Genomic DNA, 23,747 nt, shown 5'->3' on the forward strand with positions numbered 1-23,747 from the left:
ATAACAATTTAACATTAGTTTTCTTATTCACACCCATTTAACCCAAAAATACCCCATCCTGTGCACAACAAAAGATCTATTGAATAAAACATAATAATTTTATGTGTTCCCAATACAAAAGTTGAACATTGTAATAACTTCGCACAATGAAGAATACTAATTTTAATTATCATGTTCTATTGCACATATCTCATCCTCCGCAAAAGATTCAGCTCTAACACCAATTCTCATAGCAATAGCACACCATCAGAGCAACTCTAAAACTCCCCATTCTCCATAGCTCTAAAATCAGAGCTCCACGTCATTGCTCTTTAATCATTAAGTTATTTTATTTAGAGTTAATTGTTTACTCTTATGAATTAATGGCTAAGATAGTTGTTGCTACTTTCCGAGATGTTGATGGTGAATCTTATGCTTTGGTCCAACTACTGCCTACCCTATCATTTGTGCTTCCGCGGATAAAATCAGAATGAACACCTAAGCCCTATTGCGAGAGAAGAACGAATAAATAAATCCCGTTTGACTATTTCCCCCCTGGTATAGGTAAAATACACTTCCTTTGCATAATGAGTTGGACATTAGTTTAGGAACCCCATGTCTATGTTAAGGACCTCCAGCCGCATCAGTTTTGGAATGATTGGGCAGTGTAGTTGCATAACTATATCAGTCTCAGTATGATAGCACTCACCTATGCAAAGACCACTCACAAAATTAGTTTTTTTTCTAATTTTTAAATTATTTGAACTGACAAATAGCAAAACTAAAATTCCCTCCACCAAGGGAATTATGTCCTATAGCTCGTTCAGTGAACACAAAATTAGAAATAGAACTACTAGACAATAATAAAATTATTTTTGAATTTACAAGAAAAGTGGAAAATAAAGCTAGAAATAGAACTACTAGACAATAATAAAATTATTTTTGAATTTACAAGAAAAGTGGAAAATAAAGCATTGAAAATCAACATAATTTGACTTGAAATGAATACTATAATCCACCACAACCAAGTAGGAACTAATAATTCATATAAATTGTAATAGAATATTTTTAATTATTATTATTATTATTATTTAACATAAAAAATCATAATAATAAATAATTCAAATTAATATGGATTATTTATCAATTAATTTAAAATAAAACTATTACCACGTTTTTTCATAGGATATCTTTGTTGTTAGTCTCATATCATATCTTTTAGAGTGAGATGTCAAAAGAAAATAATAGATAGATATGTCTTTTTCTATGATAATTTAATTATCTAATTTAAAAATAATAATAAAAATAAAATTAATATTATGAAAAAAAAAATGATAAATAAATATATAAATAATTATCTAACTTAAATAATAAAAAATAAATTAATATTATATATATAGATAGATAGATATAGATATATATATTTATATTTATATTTATATAATCCTTTTTATAATTAATAAAATATTCAAAACTATTTATATTTATAGAGACTATTACTATATATTAAAACATTAAAAAATGTGACAACGTAGCATGAAACCTCAGGTTTTATATATATATATATATATATATATATATATATATATATATATATATATATATATATATATATATCTATATATATATATCTTAAAAATCATATAAATTTATATAAAAAAATTTAAATATTAAAACATTAAAAAAAAGTTGATTTACCAATATAATATGAAAAATTTCGGGTTAATTACTATGCACCATGGTGCCGAAGCTCAGAGACTTGTGATTGTTACAATAGTGATAGTGAAAATAAATCCAATAGTGAATGTTAAGATAAATCCAAGGTCCTAAATGACACTGATCTTCATTGTACCATAGCATTCATCAGTATCGGTTCCGACAAAGCATAATCGATGATAGATTAAGATTCTTTATACGAATGACAATGACAAAGATTTACCTTATCCTCTAGGAAATGACACTAATAATTTTACATTAACACATTTTTCTTTTGTTCTTTTTTTATTATTTTATGAAACGTAGAAACGACTAGATGCGTGATTCATCATGATACATACTGAAGTAGGGATTTATTAGGAAAAATGCAGATGTGCACCACTCAGAGTTGTCACGGTCATAGCATTCACTTTCAACTTTAGTTTGACAGGTTAGAAACACAGACTCTTTCTAACGATTACAGTGCCCAATCTCAGTAGAGAGAAAACAGAGAATAGGGAAACAGATAAATAGTTCTACATTAGGTCACTTGATTCGCAAGTCCATGACACTCTGCTTTTACCGGAAAGAAATCTTCATGCTCGCCACTTTTTTCCCACCGTCGTCTCAATTTCAAATCTGATCTACAAACAGGACATCTCATTAAAAAAACCACGGGACACTTTTCTACAACCCTAGGTGTGGAGAAAAAGACAAGAGGCACCTACCAATCAATCAGTCACTGATATAGTTGAAGGAATGTGAGTGAATGTTGGCGCGGCCGAGTATGATTTGGAGGCCATGGCGGGGCTTGAGCGTGAGAACAGAAATGGGGGTATGGCTATAGGAAGGAGACAAATCAAACGCGAAAGTGGTGATGATCATGGCCATCACTATTTTGGCTTCCATGATGGCAAAGGTCTGTGCTACGCACTTGCGAGGGCCCAGCGAAAATGGTATGAAGCGCATAGGATTGTTCTTGCACGCCTTTACAGTCCCCTCAGCAAAACGCTGTGGATTGAACTCGTTGGCATCTTCACCCCATATGTTCTTGTCATGATGAATGGGCAGCGTGGGAATCCTTACGGATAGTCCCTTGGGTATAAAGAGATCGCCCAGTTTCATATCCGTGAATGCTTCCTTGACAAATAAGTTCCCTGGTTTATACAGTCGCAAGGATTCTTTCAGTATCATTTCCATCTGCGTTAAAAAAAAGTCATTGTTTCAGGTTAACACCGAATATATTAAAAATATTAATGCTTTCAAAGTCAATTAAAAAGTCGTCATACTAATAACAAAAATATATTATAATCATTTAGCTGCTATGTTTTCTAGTTGCAATAGGTCGACTACCCGTGTGGAGCTGCCTAAAAGGAGTGGGATTAAGTTATAATGGTTAGATGTTCAAAGTTAACAATTGGCTTAATTGGTTGTTACTTTGGTATGAGTTGCATGAGTTTACTTGAGGTTTAATGGGTTAGACTTTATATAAAGTAATATTAATAATGGAGTATTGTTACTTTGGTATGAGTTGCATGAGTTTACTTGAGGTTTAATGGGTTGGATTTTACATAAAGTAATATTAAAAATGTAGTGGGTTAGGGTTAATGTATTTATAAGTAGAATAAAAAGAAGATTAACTTAGGGAAGATCATATGTAATGTAAATTTTGAAGAATATTGTTGAAATATTAATAATAATAATAAATGTAGATTGTTTTTAGAAAAGTTGAGGATTTTGAGAATGAGGTAAAAAGGTGTTTAGATTTCATATTATCGCCAAGGTAGACAAAGAGGAGATCCAAATAGGATAAAAGAATGCAAACGTCTTATATTACATGGTAGAAGAAAGGAGGTCTCACAAGCTATTACAAGGCAGATGAAGAGATGATTCCCATAAATTCTAATTTGGATTTTTCAAGAAATAGGGATGATAAATCCTACACCATGTAAGAAGATTTTCATTTTTATGAATATAAAAGATAAAAATATTTAGGATAAAGTATTTAGTAAACTATATCAACTTCAACACATAACTTGGAGGAAAAGATGCAACTAGATCTTTAACCCATATGTTAACTTAGAGGAAAAGATGATTTCTAGATATCTTAATATGATTTTTTTTTAAGTTATAAATAGTAAATTCTAAATCATAGTGGACATGTAATTTACTATGAAGATTTTAGTTATTATGCCTATAAAAGTTAAAAGTACTCTATATAATAAAGTATTTAGCAAGTTAGATTAACTTCAACTAAGAATGAAAATATGATCTATATAAAGAAAAAGTCAAGCATAATAAAAGAAAAAAAAGATTATAGAAAAATAAAAATGAATACGTAATAAATGATATTGCCATAAGAGTGAAAAAACTGTATTCTCAAATAAACTCCATTCATATTAGTCAATCTTTATTAAAGTTAAATATCCATTCATCTTAATCAATATTAGAAAAAGGCTAACATAGAAAAATAAAAATGAATACCCAATAAATAATATTGCCATAAAAGTGAAGAAAGGCAAATCACAAAGAAACTCCATTCATATTAGTCAATCTTTACTAGAGCCAAATATTCATTCATATTCATTCATCTTAATCAATATGTAATAAAATTATATTTAACAAAAAAAATGGATAATAATATTGTAGTTAATTTTAAATTAATCTATATTAAAATAAAATAAAAGTAAATGTATTTTGTTTTTAAATGTCCTAAATTTAAATGGATCTGGTTCTTGTTTTTACAATATATTAATCTGATTTACAATAAAGTATATATATGTTTTGAGAATTTTTTTAATGAATTTACATTTTTTTTTAATTCCAAATATTTATATATTTCGGCTTCATTAATAAACAAATAAGAAAAATTATATACCGATATAGCAAAACAACAATATATGTCTTACTATTTTTAAGTTTTGAATAGCATTGAAATCAAGTGAAGTGCCATTGCAGACTCTGAGGACTTCGTCGCGGGCTTGTTGCTGCCAGTCCGGATGGAGCGCCAGCAACATGGTTGTCCATGTAAGTAGAGCACACATGGTGTCCTGACCTGCAAAGAAGAAGGTCTTGCATTGCTCCATCAACTCTTGCATTGTCAACTGCGTCGACCGCTTCCCTCCTCCCGCGAGCAACAATCCCAGCAGATCATGCCCGTATGAGCAACTCCTCCCCATAGTCGTTGCGCGTCGCCGGGCCTCTACCACTATGTGTTGGTCTCGCAACGGGTTATAATAAATCTGTAATTAATATGTTATTTATAAAATATTTTATATAAATCCAAGTGCTGGATAAAGTTGATGAAACTCACTCATTTATTTTTAACCAAAATAGTCCGAGACATAGACAACATAACAAAACTAACGGCTTTAGTACCAAGAAACTACTAGATATTGCAGCCCATCAACAGTCAAAAGATTTAATAGGTATTAAGTCTTTGGCACTGGGTTTTGGATGAAGAGAGGGGTTGATTCACGCTGCAAACATTTCAAATGAGCAAACCTAACATGAGTCTTTACGAATAGATATGTTGGTTTTTCTGAGCTTGTTTTATATTTTTTTAAGAGGAAAATATGTTGCATCATTTTTTCTTCTGTTTCAAGTAGAGTTTTCATTTGCTAGTACAGAGATATGTTGTTGAAGTATTATTCCCTTCCTCCTCTATTATTGCTAGCGTCAAAAAACTAGTGAGAGACTTTTTCCAAGATATGTGTCGAAAAACTTTTGGCACTCCATGCTGGCGACTCCAAATTATGAATCTCTTTACGAATTATAGGAGGCACAACAAAATAAAAAGTGACTTCATGAGAGACCATATCACTAGGGCTACGACTGTGCATACTCTATTTTGGCATGTCGCACAAAAGAGTCACTTGCCTAGAATCCTTACTAAGAAAAGCAAACGTATAAATATAGTAGATGAAATAGTTGGAGCAAGTAGTGTAAAAGAAATTGACAAAAACAAACATTGGAATGCAAGGACTAAACTACAGAGGAGATGACAAGAGGAAAGGATACTACCCTATTAACAAGATACAAAACCAAATTTTTCAAATAAAACCAAACCTATGGTCCCAAAACCATTCTAGATTATTATGATCCATACCACAACAACCAATCCGCCTCCTAGAATTTGTAAAATAGAAGAAAAGAGACTAGATAATTGCCTTATGCAAGGTAACTACAAAAAAACCATAGATTTCTTGCACCCAATGTGTCACGCCCCTACACCTGCGGTGATCTTCCAACCGCTTGTAGCGAGGTGCGGCACCACCGAACGCTTTCTTTTTAACAATACTAACGTTTATGGGCTACACCTATTCCAACATAAACTTACTTAACTTGTGTTCTATAACCAAATAAAATGTTATCCTTTATACTTTAACAAAGAACATTCTCATTCATTAACCATCAACAATAAGCCGAGAACAATGCAAGTATAAAGGGAGGGGCAACTCCCCGAACAGTCTGCCCAACAATAATATTATGTCAAGGATATCAGATTTTACAACAAGTGTGTCAAGCCTCACACTTAACCAGATTTCACAAAAGACAGGCCACCTACCTTTTACAACATTTCATGCACCCTTGTACAAGAGAGAGTGCTCACCCGAGCCGCTCAACCTCCTTACAAAAACCTGCATAAAACCGTGTACAAGAATCCACTCGCAATGGCACTCTTTGCCAACCTCCAACTAAGATAAACTGCGCACTTCCTTCAAGCCTAATGCGCATGAGATATGCGCATTTACCTACCTAAGACTGCGCACTCTTTTACCCTTTATGCGAAGGCTTGAGCGAATGTCCTTGACACAAATGAGCTCTCATGCTCATGTATATATACGCTCCATACTTTGGATATAATCTTGGGCCGACATGTATAATAACATGAAGCCCCCCACGTTATATCTTTATGGTGTTTGACTTTATTATATTTTATTCTCCACGTTCACCATGTATAAACCTTCGTATACTTCTTTCACATGGCTTGATTATATTATATTTTATTTCCACATATATATAAACTCCATATTACATAGTTTTAACTTGTCGCATATGTGCTCCACACTTAGTCGTATTATGTGTTCACATTATCGTCACATTCTTTTGTCGCATGACCGTCGCACTTCGTCGCCCAAGGAGCGCCCGCCCGTCGCACGTCCGCCCGCTCGTCGCACCAAGGAGCGCCCGCCGTGCCGCGCGCCCGTCGCTCACCTGCCCGAGTTGCGAAGGCCTTACACAATGAGTCCAAGATGACACCCATCCACCAAATTGATTGACCAAAGCAGAAGAAGTCACATATCAAGGCCATACATTTGCATAAATTAACAAAGCAAATCTAGGTCACTAGAATTATGTGTCTCAGAACGGTGGTTGAGATGCCAGTTCTTATGAATCACATAGCTAGCGTAGACACCCACCATTTTTCGATCAAATAACCCTACCCCTACCAACATTCTAGAGAAATGGCTGTGCATACTCTCCATGTCCATGCTCACCTCCGTGAAATCCCTTGTCTCGCTACCCTACTTAGGCCCACATGAACCAAAATTGCCCCATATTGACAAACGTGGTCCCCTTCATGCCCACGAGGAGGAAATCGAATGCACTCCACCCCTTAAGGTTCTCTAACTAGGGAAACTTATGTAAAAACACACCCCTCAACTTGACACTGAGACACCTAGAGCCCTACTGTTGCCTTCCTCCTCTATTATTGCTAGGGTCAAAAAACCAGTAAGAGACCTCTTCCAAGATATGTGTCGAAAAAATTTTGGCACTCCATGGTGGGGGCTCTAAATTATGAATCTCTTTACGAATTATAGGAGGCACAACAAAATAAAAAGTGCTTTCATGAGAGACCCCATCACTAGGACTACGACAGTGCATACTCTATCTTGGCATGTCGCACAAAAGAGTCACTTGCATAGAATCCTTACTAAGAAAAGCAAACGTATAAATATAGTAGATGAAAGAGCTAGAGCAAGCAGTGAAAGAAATTGACAAAAACAAACACTGGAATGCAAGGCCCAAACTAGAGAGGAGATGACAAGAGGAAAGGATACTCCCCTATTAACAAGATACAAAACCAAACTTTTTAAATAAAACTAAACCCATGGTCCCAAAACCATTCTAGATTATTATGATCCATACCACGACAACCAATCCGCCACCTCGAATTTGTAAAACAGAAGAAAAGAGACTAGATAATTGCCTTATGCAAGGTAACTACAAAAAAACCATAGCTTTCTTGCACCCAATGAGTCCAAGATGACACCCATCCACCAAATTGATTGACCAAAGCAGAAGAATTAACAAAGAAAATCTAGGTCACTAGAATTATGTGTCTCAGAGCGGTGGTTGAGATGCCAATTCTTATAAATCACACAGCTAGTGTAGACACCCACCATTTTTCGATCCAAGAACCCTACCCCTACCAACATTCTAGAGCAATGGCTATGCATACTCTCCATGTCCACTCTCATCTCCCTGAAATCCCTTCTCTCACTACCCTACTTAGGCCCACATGAACCAAAATTTCCCCATATTGACAAACGTGGTCCCCTTCATGCCGACAAGGAGGAAATCGAATGCACTCCACCCCTTGAGGTTATCTAACCAGGGAAAATTATATAAAAACACACCCCTCAACTTGACACCGAAACACCTAGAGCCCTATTGTGACCAAACTTCCATGTAACTTAGCCAAAGCCAAAGTCAAGCAAGAGAAAAAAAACAACACTATACCAACTAAATAAAAAAGTTTACATAGAAATTCCACAGAAACATTGCCTTTCCACAACCCCATCTATGAGTTCTGGAGTGCTACTCCACTAAATCAAATCCTTCATACACCTTATAGAAGAAAGTTAAAACACCTATCATCCTGCTTCATGCTACCCTTAATCTTTACATAAACATGCATGTGGAGTAGACGCTGCCCACCCCTCTTAAATATTCCTCGCGGCAGTGGTGTGGAAAGACTTGACCCAACGCCCTGCTCTTCATTGTCATTGTAACTAATTGTATTGGTCGCAATTTAACATACATTAATCTTAAAATATATGTCTCGTCCCAAGTTATATCGTATCTAAGGGAACGCTCTATATATATATATATTGGAGGAGATATTGCATCTCAAAACTCACCTCCCTAGTACGTTGATATAAATTTATGATTAATTTAATTATAGATTTTGAAATATTCTGAAGGTTTAATGAATATAATATAACATAATTTCCAAAATATTCAGAAAACTCAAACTCAGTCACCTTAATATTCATTTCGTTCATATGATATAAATAACTGTTCTTGGTGAAATTGCTGCAGATCAATTTATAATTTAGATGAACCTTGCAGCATTTATTCATTCATTCTATTATTTTATCATATACCCAAATTATGTAGGCAGTAAATTTCAGATTTACCTGCTACCGGGAAACCGAGAGTAACGACCTGCACGAGATGCTAGCTTCTGCAAGAGACCCAGCTTCTCAAAAACTACTCTTCCGTTTTCGTAGCTGCTCCCAAATTCCGTCTTCGCTATAATATCTGCAGCCAAACGGGCAAATTGCTCGCCCACCTCAATCTCCCCAGCTCCGGCCCCCTGCTCCACACTTCTCTTCCACTCATTTATCATACGTTTTATACTTTCGATCATGTATGGCACTTGTCCCTGCACAATATTATTTTCCTCAAATAAACTGCTCTGCAGATAAAGAATCATGGAAAAAAAACACTTCCAGCTTTATATTCACTTGAAATTTAATAACTCCCAGTTAAATAAATCTCGGATAGCTGTTTCAAAAATCTCTTTTTCTTGGTTTTTGGTTTATGATTTTTCAGATATAGCCCAACTTTCGCATTTTTCCTCCATCGATCTTTTGTCTATGTCTAAATTTGTTTGTTAATATCCAGAACGTGCATGGAACTGCAATGTCCAGTACCTTGAGATTCTCGTGGTGGAAAGCAGGAGCTGTGACACGCCGTTGGTTTATCCAGTCTTGCCAATTCGCCATCAACAGGCCTTTGCCGATGAAATCCTTCACACCTTTTTGCTGCAACTGGGATTTTCCATAGGAGAGGACGTTCTTGTAAAGAACAAAGGAGCTCAGCGTATTAACACAACACAGAAACACAAGAATTAGAACTGAACAACTTGCTTCATTCACAGATTAAACAAGTATATATACAAGCTGTAGAGGTTTCTGGAGATGGGTTCAGTCGGTGGCTTCCTGGAGAAGCTTCACCCATTGTCAACCTATCCGCCGACTTCTAGAACTTTATTAAATAAAGCTGTTGAATATTTGTGGCGGGTAGTTGGAATTATTTAGTTTCTTCCAACACTCCCCCTTAATTCCAACTACATACAATAAATAAGACACTATATTCTTAATTGTCATGCCGGCTGGTCTAAGTCTCAGCTAGGCTTACAAAACATTTCATTTTTGTTTTCTTACAAAAAGGTCCATGTTTGTTCATTTGTTTCACCCCTGGTTTGATAAACAGCTCTGAAACTCCCCCATCTGCTACAGAGAATTCTGCATCATTTTCTCTGCTCAAACCTCCATACTGTACTAGCACATACTCTTCCAAAATATTGTCAGCTCCAAAACGTTTCCTCCAGAGAATTGTGTTTTTCAGCATAGTAAAGGCTTCAGAAACCTTGAAGTCTCTTGCTCGGAGAAACTTCAACAGAATCACGTTAGTACATTCATCACCCATGGTGTGAAGAAGAGGAACTCCCCATACGAAAACGCTTTCTACAGGTTGAATTACAACCTCCTCAGTTACCGTGGTAACAATGACCTCAACTGGAGCTTCAGCATCAACTGGTGCAGGGGCAGATGTTGTTTCTTCTCTCTTTATGGTTTCAGTATCAACAGCAGGAGCCTCAGTTGAAGGGGCTGAGACAGACACCGCTTCAGTTACGGTTTCCTCATGCTTCAGAACATCCTTTTGGGCTGGAACCTCAACATGATCTTTAACAACATGAGTAATTTCTTCAGCGACATGATCTTCAACAACATGAAACTCTTTGTCAATGGACTCAAAAATACCGCTAATCCCAAATGGGTTCATGAGAAAATGATCAAGATCATTGTCAAAAAATTCAAAAAAATCTAAAAAGATAGACATATCGGCTAGGCTTAAATTTTCATTAGACTCTCGCCCGCTTTGACACACTCAGCACACTACATACACCGCCAAGGACTTGATATGGGACTCTACTCGAACCCACAACCAGACTAGAAAGCAACTGCCACAAGCTGAGTTTATCCTAGCAGAATAGTTCTAGAGAATAAAGCATCACGGCTTCCTTACTCATCATATTACTCACACAGGCCACAATGACACGGCTCATCACAACAACGATCAGACAATCAAGAAGAAAATCATAATTTAAATCCACACAACCTATAATGCAAACATCAAAGCATAAGACAGTTCTTCTCCGGAGCACACAACTCTTCTCCTGGTGCGCAGCGCCTATCTGGTCATTGCTCGCACCATAAATTTCCAAGACAGTCGGCTGCAAGCACAAAACAAAAGATTTCCCAACAGCCAGTGAGCAAAACGCACAAAGCAACCTTACCACTATACCAATCACTTCAGGGAGTCTGACTATACTTCCACAGCTTCACAATGCTGGCAGGTGGCACACAATCCACCACTCTTCACACACATCGTTTCTTGAGACCTTCACAGGTGTCTCCACTCCTTGGCGCTCGCTCTCCTCCGCCTCACTTGCCGAAACACACAGCGGAAATCCTTGGCTCTCCTCACGCAGCACTCAGCGGGGTGGCACTCAGCACTCCTCAGTAACTTTCCAATAGTGGCCCTCTAGACCAAACACACAACAAAAAAAAACAAGATATTTCTAAACACGACCAAATCTTCAAAAACTGGGATTCAGTATTGCTTGAAACATTCGGAATCCAACAAAGGCTCACCCTCAAAGGGCTCCTGATCTTCAATCATGGCATTCACATCAGCTAGAATCGCCTCATGAATCGTCCACAACAGTGACGCGAACACAACTCCATTGTTTACACAGCAGGAGCCACACCGCTCTGCCTCACCTCACACGATCTGCGCTTAACAACACTCTTCAACACTTCTAGACAGCGTTACTCACTCCATACTGCAGCTTGATTGGCTACACCAATAGATGGTCCTCTACCCAGCACTAGGTCTTTACACGCATTCCTTCTCACGGCTCACACAGCTCTCGTCCAGGCCGCAATACACAGCTTCACAGCTACTCTGCTCCTCCACGCCTCCGCTGTACAATACTTCTTGGCAGCACTCACAGCCACCTCAAGCAGCACTCATACTCCTGCAACACTCCCATCGGCACTCAGCAGCACCCTAGCGGGACTCAGGGCTCTCGGCATCTCCGGCAGCAACAGACAAAACACTCCCACAGCTTCGCAGGTGTGGCACAAACGGGTTCACTCTTCAACAGCAGATCCGGCCTCACTCAAACACCACTCGGCCTTCATCACCTGCGCTCTCACCCAAGCTCCAACCCTGAGCTCTGATACCATATTAGAGCAGAGGAGCACACATATTAACACAACACTGAAACACAAGAATTAGAACTGAACAACTTGCTTCATTCACAGATTAAACAAGTATATATACAAGTTGTAGAGGTTTCTGGAGATGGGTTCAGTCGGTGGCTTCCTGGTGAAGCTTCACCCATTGTCAACCTATCCACCGACTTCTAGAACTTTATTAAATACAGCTGTTGAATATTTGTGGCGGGTAGTTGGAATTATTTAGTTTCTTCCAACAGTTCTTTGCAGAGAAGTTCTTTGATTAGCTCTGGCTCTGTAATCAACAGCCGAGGTTCATTGCCCCACCAGAATAAGAAGCGCCGGCCTGTACACACGATATTATAATGAATTTGCCCCACTTATAATATGATCATGTTTACTTACTATATTAGTGCAGTCAAACTTGTGGTTGGCAAACACTAAATTGGAATATTTCATTTCTGTGGCATGTTCTACAGTGATTTTGGGGGGACTCCATTTCATATAAAAAAAATATTGTTCATTTAATATCGGCTTTGTCTACAGATTCGCCTGGATCCAGTAGATTTCCTGTATAATTTTTTTTTTTCAAAAAATTATGAAAAAGCCTGGATCCAGTAGATTTCCTGTATAATTTTTTTTTTTCAAAAAATTATGAAAAAATATAATGTTCATAAGGTTAGAATGTCTGAATAGTAATTTTATGATGAAAATTAATTCAATATCATCCAATACTTTTCTGCGCCCAGAATTTTGAAATTTAACAATTATAATTTAGATTTTCAAAAATTGCTTGCTAAAATTTCTATTATTTTATAAACTAATTTGTGAGCAATATTTACTAAAATATTTCAAAATTTTCAAAAATATATTATTAAAAACTTTACCTTCTAAAATTTTCAAAAATATATTATTAAAACTTTACCTTCTAACAATTTAATTTGAAATACAAACTCTTATTAAATATAATTAATCTATATTAAAAATAAGCTAATAGTTATAAATTTATATTAATATAAAAAATCATTTTAAATTTCTTTCATCCATGTATTTTTTAATAATTTTCAATTTTTTCAAGAAAATTAGAAAGATTTCATCGTCCTTTATTTAAATTGAATCTATGTAATAAAAGTTTTGCTGTTGCGGTGGAACCTTCAAAATTGACTCGGCTCCTGTTAAAACAATAAAATCAAAATAATGCTATCTTATAAACCAGTTTATAAGATACAACACATGATTTAAATTACCATGTAAATTTACTTATATTTGTTGAATCAAAACGTTTTTTTTTTAAATAGTTTTGATTTTGTTACATGCGATAATAAAAAATATTTAATGGTGGACAATTATGACTATAATTTCTATGCAGGGGTTTTCATAATATGAATATTAGAGGTGTTTTTCTTTCTAAAATATATATATATATACAGAGTGGAATCAAATTTTGGGAGGTAATATGAATTTTTTTAAATTGTTTTTGGGTTTAAAATCTATTTGCATATAATCTAACTAGTGTTTAAATTTAAATTTAAATTAAATTAATTATAAAAACGGGAACTGATAAGTCCGCCTTTATTCATAATTGTAAAGAAAATTACAATTAAAAAGTTGTATTTATTTATTAACTAAAATAGATATACAGAAAGTTGGGTGAAAACCTACCTTCAAGCTCTTACATTCTGTGTGACTGCTAATGCTAATTTATATTTCTCTATTACGTTTCAAGTTTAGATAAAGTGATTAAATACATATTGATTTTAGCAACTTCTACCAGTGCTTAAATATGGGACCCGATTTGAAACTGATGTCATAACCTTTGAATTAGAAAGATTATCTCATTCATCTACACCACTTGATCGATAACATCAATTTCATGTTGAATAACCAATAGAGTATACTCATGATACCTATCAGCCAAGGCATGAGCTCGACTCAAGCCCAGGCAATATTAAATCAAGAAAAATATATTATTTAATTTTATGAATTCTATAATTTTTTTATTATTTTCTATTATTATCATAATTTATTAGTATTAATGGTTTTGATGATGAACTTCACTCGGCCAAAAAAATTTCAAATGTGACTTCACTTTACTAAATTAATAATATTTTATTAATTAAACAATCTATAAATATTTTTTAAATAAAAAATAATATACCATGAAAAGTTATATAGATATTTCAAAGTAGCACAAGACATGTTTTTTAAAAAAATGAATTCACTTCATCTCAGATTTCTTCTTGATAATTATATATTTATCTTAATCAAAAAAAAAATTCATTTTTAATTTTTATTAGATATTTTTGTAATTAATATATTACTCGTACTTTTATTTTTTTAATAACATTAAGTTTGATTATTAATCTCTCAAATTGCCTTTATTTATCACTCTCAAAATCAAAACATAAACAACAATTAAATATCTAACATAGTTTTACAAAATTTGTATTTTATGCATAATAGAACTAATGTCTCAAGTAAACAATCTAAGAAAGAATGTGATTGGTATCACATGAAACTAAACTAATTGCTTTTATTTATCACTCTCAAAATCAAAACATAAACAACAATTAAATATCTAACATAGTTTTACAAAATTTGTATTTTATGCATAATAGAACTAATGTCTCGAGTAAACAATCTAAGAAAGAATGTGATTGGTATCACATGAAACTAAACTAATTATAAGCTAAAAATATGGTCGTCACCTAAATCATATTTATAAAAGACAATGAAACTAACTATGGTTGCCACTTAAATCATATCTATAAAAGACAGTGAAACTAGCTACCTGTGCATGGTGCTCACTGTTGCCTCGTGGAAGTGGCTTTATGCCATGGAGAATGGTTGCCTCCATGAATTTCATATGTTCACCCATTTTACAGTAGAGAAGATGTATCTCTTCCACATAAAGGAGAAGCTCATCCATATTGTTATCACCAAAAAAGTGATGAGTGTTTCCTAGTGGAAGTGGCTTTATGCTATGTAGAATGGTTACCTGCATGTATTGTATATGTTCACCCATTATATGGTAGAGAAGATGTAGCTCCTCCACATAAAGGAGAAGCTCATCCATATTGTTATCACCAAAAAGTGATCATCTAGCCATTTTTCATTAAGATATTTCCCATTAAGATTATCAAAATACATAATGTAGTATGGGTTTTACACTTTAAATACATAATTTAGTATGGGTTTTACACTTTAAAATCCATTTGCATGATAAGAAATAATTTAGTGAACCACTTTCCCTTAAATGATTTCAATTTAATTTAGGCAATGAAAATAACCCAGAAAATTATTCTATTAATTTCATTTTCATATATTTACCCACTATGTAAAAATATTTAATTTTATTTTTACTCAATTTTGGCATTTCTACCAGAATAATTAAATAAATCATTATATATTTACTATTCTTTAATAATTTCTCTTTTCTCCTAGGAAATAAATATTAAAGCATTAATAATAATTATTTCTAACTTACTTTGATAATACCACCTAGAAATAGTTAATAAGATATTTTTATTTATTATTTATTTCACCATTTTTTTAATTAACTCAATTAAACATCGTTTATTTAGTTAATTAGTTAAATAATGATTATTGACTATTTCTCTAATTTTTTCATCTCCCAAAAATAATAAAATAAGCATAATAGTTAGATCTTGATCTAGTCAACCAAATAGTTTGTTATTTAACTATATATCGTTTAATCTAGCATTTTGTTATAAATAGAGAGGTTTTTCTCTCACGATTTACATATGAACATTATCATCATTTTCATTTTGATCTTACAATAATTGAGCTCTCGAGCTTGAGTTCAACGATATTCCCATTCATAATTCCATTTCCCATTTGCATACATAGACAAGAGAGAAGCAACCACTAGCAATGTAAGGAACATTAAAGCACCCTCCCACAGAAGGGGACGATATTGAATCAAGTCATTTCTTTTTCGCTCCGCATGTGTAATTTCAGTTATTTTGATTAATAAAACATTATGGTTCAATTTATGCAGTGCTTAATATTTATTTTTTTCCTTCTGCATCTTCATTGCATAGATTTCTATGAACATTTTCATGCAAATATGAAGATATTTGTTAAGTATTTCAAGTTTTTCTTGCAGTTCCTGTTGGCACTTTCTCTGTTGTTAGGTTGTTTAGTCCCCAAAACTAAAAAGTGAGTTTCTAGTACACTTATCCAAAATTTCTCTCCTAACAAATGGTGAATCCACAGGGGACCGAACCCAGACCTCTAGTTTTGCAAACGAATGGATCCCGACTTAAGCAAGACATTTGTATGCAACAAGGATCCCCATAACCCCTCAATCAATATTTCTTACTGTTGGCAAATAAACATATTAACAACAAAGAAAGTGAAAAATGAACTCCAAAAAAAACCCTCAATGCTCAACAATTGTCTTCAGATCAGCATAAAAGTGTTAGTGGAAAACCATGCAATCAAAAGATAAGAACTGAAAAAGAATATTAAGCACTACAAATTGAACCCACTATAAATACAATTTTTTTATTAATCAAAATAATGAAATAACTCAGGAGTGAAATAGAATTGACTTGGGTGAATATCATCCCCATCCACGAGAGGGTTCTTTTTTGACCCTTATATTGCTAGCGGTTGCATTTCTCTCTTCTTCGTATGCAAGTGGGAAATGGAATTATGAAACAAGAAATGGGAGAAATTAATATGGAGAGCTCGATTTCTATACAATCGGTATCACTATAAGAAAGACACTATGGTTGGCCAAGTAATGGATAAAGTGTTGGGGATGGAGGCTAGAGTACCCTAAGAAGTAAAGATCTCCAAGGAATATAAAAATATAGAACAATGTCCAACAAGAAATGAGATATATTTAGAATAGAATTATACTATATACCTAAAGTATAGCATACCCTATAACTGAGTGGTAAAGGAGTGTACAAGTTCACTTAATGCATGACACCATCAAAGTCCCCTTGCAACTTGCGGGCTCACAGGCACAAAAAAGACATGCCTAGATATGAATGAAGAAAATAAAAAAGACGAGGGAAGAGGGCTTGGTCCTTCTGTTTAGCTTGTGCCAATCAAAAGATAAGAAAAAACACTAAAAATTCAAAAATACCAAACTGCCCGCTATAATTATTTTTTCTCTAGTATATATCCACGTTGAAAATAGAAACAGTTTTATCTTAGGCGTATAACTTAAACCTTAAAACTAGAAATGTCGTCAATAATAACTCCCATACCTTAACACGAATGTGATGCCACTAACATCCGTTCGAGCATAAGGGATTTCATTTGAAGCCATATCACAATTCATTAATTGTTATCCCGACGAATTAATGACTCTCGTCACGTCGCAACTCACAAAGTTGTTAGAGCCTAGTTGTCTAATTACTTCACCGTCCTCACGCTCTTCAAGCATTATTATTTTGGAGTCTTCTCATGTATCTGGACACAGCTCCATCAGATAAATATGTGAAAATGTTATTTTAATTTAATTTAAATAAATAATTTTTATTGTAGTTTATCTGGACACAGCTCCATCACATAAATATGTGAAAATGTTATTTTAATTTAATTTAAATAAATAATTTTTATTGTAGTTTATCTGTTATATATTTTGAAGTTTTTTTGGTATATTTTTTTTCTAATTTGTCTAAGAATTTGTTGTAATCCCAAGTTTGAGTTGTGACTTTTACACGATTTAAGTGTCTTAAAGAAAATTGAATTAAAAAAATATGTGAAAATGTTATTTTAATTTAATTTAAATAAATAATTTTTATTGTAGTTTATCTGTTATATATTTTGAAGTTTTTTTGGTATATTTTTTTTTCTAATTTGTCTAAGAATTTGTTGTAATCCCAAGCTTGAGTTGTGACTTTTACACGATTTAAGTGTCTTAAAGAAAATTGAATTAAAAAAATTAAGGTTTGACCAAAAATTGTTTTATGAGATTCTAGCCAAAAACTCCTAAACTTATAATAATAGACAACAACGTAAATTTCTATTTAAAATTTATGTTTTCTTCTTAAGATGTTGACTCCTCTTTACACATTATAACTATAAATAATATAAATAAAAGTGCAAATATCTATTCTCAAAATATTTATAAAATTAATATTTTTATTTTTTAATTGGTTATTTTTATTTAGTTTAAATTTATTTAATAGTAAAAAAATAATTTATGGTATTTTCAATTTTATAAATAACAATTACTTAAACTATTCTCCTTTATTATTAATAAATAATTTGATATTAAATTAAGAATAATTACTTTGCAGCCATTTTCCATTCAAAATTATTTTTATCAAATATAATACATCTTAAAAAATGATTTAAGAAGACAAGTACTACATTGTCCCATCATAATATTATTATTTTATTAAGAATATAGTAGTTAACTTAAAAATGAATTAAGAATAATTATCATGTTACATTTTCCCAGAGCATTTTTTTTAAGCCTACACTAAAATTGTTTTTTTCTTTCTTCTTTTTTAAAATATAGTTGAGAATTTGATATTAATACAAATCTATGTAGAATCTAGATTACGTTAAAATTTTATTATTTAGTTATTTTTTCCTAGCGAGGATAAGGACTCAAATTTTATGCAATTCATTAGCCTAAGGATATCATATTTCTTTTTTCTGAATCTATATATTATATAGAAAATTCCTAAAATTTGATGTGTTTTAATTTGCATAAGACAAATAGTGAGAGGGGTTGTGCGTAACACATTGAAGTTTTACATTTAAGTTAAGTAGAGAAGAAGGATAAGGCCTCACTTAGAGAGGTGAAGACATTCGAGAGTGAAGATTTGACTGTCCCGATATTTTCAATTCTTCAATTTGGTTCCCAAATGCAATGATTTTTTCCTTTGCTTTATGGATTTGTTTCCTTTGGCTAATGATAATTTCCATGGTGGTGGCCAAATTTATTGCCAATTATGTTCGATAAATCTCATGGGGATTTCACTGCGGGAGAAATACCATAACACGTTGGTTCATATTGGGGGATATATAATGAGGAAAAAGTGACATAATATATTGGGGGATATATAGGGGGTAAAGGGTTTGTATATTGATAGGTATAAAAAATGGAGCTCAAAGTTAATGCAAAAATATAAAGGGGTATAAAAAATGTTCATGAAAAATGGATACCTCCAATATCTAGTGAAAGCAAGGGCTTTTTAAATTGGTAAGGTGTATTAGGTTTATATTGGTAGGGGGTAAAATAATTTGATTTTTAGATGTATTTTCCAATATGTACTCAAATTAAGGGTATTGTTTAATATGCCATGATCACACGTGATATGTGAGAGGTTCATTAAGTGAAGCCCCTGTGATAAATCTATAGTTAACTCATTTTTTCTTTTAGGTCAACAAATTTTTCTACAAAATTGGATAAGGTGTTCTTTTGGTCCTTGGAATGTTTTTCCATATCCACCAAAAGGATGATGTGGGTTAACTCCTTGTAGTTGAATTCTAGATATTTACAATCCAATACGTTTCCTACTAATATAAGATTGAGTAGAAAGCTTTGGATTAGGGTTCAATAGGGAAGGAACCCCATTTCCACCCTCTCCACAAGAATTGGAGTGAGGATAAAGTAAAACATGGAGTGAAAGGCCAAGAAAATTGAGGACTCCAACTAATTTGAGGGTAAATTAAATACTTATTCCCCATGACTATAGAAAAAGTAAGCATGAAGACAACCTTATTTGTACAAGTTCAAATTTTTGGATGTGGTATAGATTTGGGACATTTAGTTCATCATTTGCATCATTTGTATAGGTTGCCATGAGTACTGAAACAAGTATGGGAGAACAGGGAATCATGTGAGGTTGGTGTAGGGGAGATTTTAAACGATTTCCAATCATCTCAATTTTCCACATGTAAATAGATGTTGTTACTTGTCATATTTTACTTTCCATCCTTAATTGTGGTCACAAGATTGGAGGATAGAGTCGCTTCTCATTTATTGTTAAGGTTTTCTTTTGTTACTTTATTGTGTGAGTTGGTAGCTGAACCACTTGTTTATTGTTTTGTCCTGGTAAACTAGTATATATCCATCTTAACTACAGATCCAAAAAGAGCTGAGAGGGATGAAATCTCTTGAGGTGCAAACCCATTTTGTGCAAAACTTAAAAAAATTGCACCTCCAAAGGTTGCATCCCTCTACGGACTTGATAGATGATGGTTAAGACGACTCTTTCTCCCTGTTGGCTTGAGGTGGCCTGAGCCAGGCTCGAAGTTAATTAGCCAAACAAATCCCTACACTATTGGACCTTTCGATAACAGCCCACGGAGTGCGGGCTGAGGTCTCACCTGAGTAGTATGGGGGGATGCTGGAACCAAGCTTCTGCACCCTTGAGATGTTTGAGGGGTTGATTTAGTCCAACTATGAATACCTTCACGCAGGTCACTTTTCGCACTATCTTGACCTACGAGGCCTTCGCAATTTGTTATAATCACCTTCGCGCAACCATAACCAGGGGTTGAGGTGCTTTCGTGCTGCCAGGGCAGCATTTTGCACTATTTCCCCAACTTACACTGCGTATTGTACTTATCTTCTTATAATTGTTAGTTAACTTTGCGTAAACAAATACTTTATCTTATATTCACTTAATCAACACAATCATCTAAGTTCGTGCAGCATATAAACAGTGAAATTGCATTTTATACCCAATACATTCAATGCACAAAAAAGGAAAAAGATATACAGAAATGATATGAAACTTCTCTTTATTACTTCTCCAACTGTTACAGACTCGACTCGCCCTGCGCACTCAGCTGCAGGGGTCCACATACTTAGGTGTGGACTACTAGGCCTCTGCGCACTCAGTTGCAGAGCCTTCTCCTACTCTATGACCCAAGACTCGACTCTACACTTAGATAAGACTCAATTCTCCATCTATTACTTTCTCAATTGATTCCTTCTCTTCTCTGATTCACAACTCAGAGCCTCGCTCTATTTATACAATCCCATGGTCCATGACCATGGGTAGATCTCTAAAGCCAACATTACATTACAAAAATGAGGGCGGACAACCCCATGACTCGTTTACAACCTCGCACTCTGCGCCCACAAAATTTAGAGTCTTTACATCAGATTTAGTCAAAATCTGGGCTTTAAGCCCCAAAACTTCCCTTGGGGGATCCCGCACCCAACAGGCCCCCAACACAAACATCGTGACTCACCTTTGAGTCACTCTATCGGTGTAGAGGTCTTCGCACAAAGACCTCCCAACTCTGCCTGAATTGCTGCAAGATCGGCAATGCACTGAGCAGGTTCCTGTTGTACCTCTTGGACGAGTTGTTCAGAGACTGCAGTATCTAAACTACTTCCTTGTATCTGCTCCTGCGTTCCCTGCATTTGTTTATAGTCCTGCACCTCCTTTCAGCTACCTAGAGCACTAAGACTATGCTTCGGTTGGCTAGTGAGATAGTCGGGTCACTCGTGTATGGATTCAACCGATTGCCATTCACTCTTCCTGGGAGAGGTTCTCCATGTAACTTTACTAACTGCACCGCACCTCCATTTGTGACCTCCTTAATAACATATAGTCCCAGCCAATGAATTTTGAATTTTCCTGGGAATTTATCAAACTTACTATCATATAGCAACACCAAATCATTCACACTGAAGGTGTGTAACTTAATATGTCAAACATGCCAGGCCTTTTCACACTTCTTTTGTACCTGTTGGTGAAATCTAGCTAAAAATCATTCTTCCTCGAGCTCCTCCAACTGCACGAGCCTCTCCTCCAAGGCTCCACGGTCTGTCAAACCTGTGAGCATTGTTATGCACAAACTAGGCACGATGTATTCCATCAGCATTATATCTTCCGCTCCATAGACCAGCCGGAAAGGTGTCTGTCCCATTAGTTTCTTGCATGTCATTCCATAAGCCCATAATATTGCAGGTACGCACAGGTCCCAATCATTTCATTGCGGACTACATATCTTGTTCAGTGCTTTGGACACCTTGTTAAATGTTTCTGCGTGGATAACCTTCTGCGTGATCATTCTCTCCACATTCTGTCATTCCAACTTGAGGAATCGTTTGCGCAATTTCCCCCCGAACACATGCTTATTAACCATATCTCCTAATGCAAAGTTCATCTGCATCCATGTAGGTTGTTTTCGATATGTTGGCATCCATCTGGTTTATCCTACCCGTTGCATTTATCTGTCAATCACACTCTAGGCTTCCCAAACCGTGTGCGCTACATTCTTCTACATTTGCACTAGTCCTCAAAGATCTCTTTGTGCATACCCCACCACCTCACGAGCATAGTGCCCAGTACCCAATTCAAGGCCTGAAAATGTTGCTTTTCTGGCACCTTCCTTTCAAACTTATCTAGGAAAGTATCTACCTCACTTAACCCATCATAAGTAGGTAGATTCTTTACTTCTGTCGATACACAACACAACAATCTTGTCATCATATTATAGTTTAACGTGGTTACCTCATGTAATCGGTTCTACCATCGCTCTATCTCCTCATCAGAATCTCACGTACAGGAGCTTTCGCTCTCCCATGAGATCCATCTGTCTGCAGTGGGATTTACCCAATCTTTCTCTCGTGCTGTTATCTTGTATATGTAGTCCAAATCATCGTCACTTTCATAGTCACACACCAGGTCAGTCTAGCGCAATCCCTCAGCAAGGTCTAAGGGTATAACTATGCGTAGAGACTTCTTCTCAAAAATCATGTTGCGCTTCTTCAGATTAATCACCCCATTCATGTCAATGGTGCAATCAATTCCTAAGAGAGCGAGGTAAGGATTGCTATCATCAACAATCTCTATCACTTCAAAGTCTGTTAGCACGCTCGCTCCCTCAATATCCACAATGATTCCCTGTAATCATCCCATGGGTATTACCTTCTGTTGGTTCACCATTTCCAGCTGCATAGGAGACCATTGTAGCGTAGGACTCCCCACGCACTCCCATGTTTGCTTCGGAAAAACATTCACATCTGATCCTAAATCCAGAATTACTTGGTCCATCTCATATTCTCTAATCTGCGCGGTTAACCTTATTTCTCTTCCTGTCCTCATCGTATGCTTTCAAATCTTCCAGACTATGCGCAGTTCTCCTGCCATGGTCCTAGCGCATCTATTAATGAATTCCTGTAGTCCGTTTACATCCTTATTGTCACGCAGTAACTTTATGCATGTCTCCAGGAACGTCGTAAGCATAGATGGGTCCATTTCCGGCTCTGGTCTATCTTTTCTTCCTGAAGTGGAGGCATTAGCGAAGCTCTTCTTAACTTCCATGAAGGTTTCCTTAGCGTGCTCAAAATCAAACTCTGCTTCTTTCGTCTGAGGTTTGCGAACCCAATTAATATCTTCATGTTGTTTTCCTTTATCGTCTCCCATCGTGATTCCACTTTGGAGCACAATTCTCACATTTGGATCTTCCTCACGCGGCTCAGACCTCATCATCTATAGGTTCTAAGTCGGGGGAGGTGGTAGCACTCCCTTGTCACGTATCCTAGCTATCAGTGTAGGACAATCTTTCGTC

The 23,747-nt window shown here is 35.0% G+C and overlaps 2 protein-coding genes across 2 annotated transcripts; both read right to left on the bottom strand.

The window, feature by feature from the left end:
* Window positions 1-2,029: 2,029 nt before the first annotated feature.
* On the bottom strand, window positions 2,030-23,174 carry LOC149224156 (cytokinin hydroxylase-like). Its single transcript, XM_089388097.1, has 7 exons — window positions 23,105-23,174; window positions 12,475-12,561; window positions 9,621-9,763; window positions 9,102-9,349; window positions 8,946-8,997; window positions 4,584-4,916; window positions 2,030-2,874 (listed from the first exon to the last, which is right to left on the bottom strand). Exons 1-7 carry the CDS (start codon window positions 23,172-23,174, stop codon window positions 2,410-2,412), a joined length of 1,398 nt encoding a protein of 465 aa, XP_089244223.1. The 3' UTR covers window positions 2,030-2,409.
* Window positions 9,818-12,535, bottom strand: LOC149224157 (uncharacterized). The gene is made up of 2 exons (XM_089386021.1): window positions 11,628-12,535; window positions 9,818-11,517 (listed from the first exon to the last, which is right to left on the bottom strand). The coding sequence occupies exon 2, from the start codon at window positions 10,810-10,812 to the stop codon at window positions 10,087-10,089; it is 726 nt and encodes a 241-aa protein (XP_089242147.1). The 5' UTR covers window positions 10,813-11,517; window positions 11,628-12,535; the 3' UTR covers window positions 9,818-10,086.
* Window positions 23,175-23,747: the final 573 nt, after the last annotated feature.

This window comes from Pinus tabuliformis, chromosome Q (assembly GCF_031772625.1).
Source record: "Pinus tabuliformis cultivar Carrire ecotype Pingquan chromosome Q, CPIR1, whole genome shotgun sequence".
Taxonomy (NCBI): Eukaryota; Viridiplantae; Streptophyta; class Pinopsida; order Pinales; family Pinaceae; genus Pinus; species Pinus tabuliformis.

What these genes read in the sequence shown, in the direction of transcription:
- LOC149224157 (XM_089386021.1), bottom strand. Translation starts at nt 10,812, where the DNA reads ATGTCTATCTTTTTAGATTTTTTTGAATTTTTTGACAATGATCTTGAT.
- LOC149224156 (XM_089388097.1), bottom strand. Translation starts at nt 23,174, where the DNA reads ATGGGAGTGCGTGGGGAGTCCTACGCTACAATGGTCTCCTATGCAGCT. An exon ending in AAATGGTGAACCAACAGAAG is followed by an intron (nt 12,562 to 23,104) that starts GTAATACCCATG and finishes TCGTGTGTACAG; the next exon opens with GCCGGCGCTTCTTATTCTGG. An exon ending in AGAACTTCTCTGCAAAGAAC is followed by an intron (nt 9,764 to 12,474) that starts TGTTGGAAGAAA and finishes TTCTTTACAAGA; the next exon opens with ACGTCCTCTCCTATGGAAAA.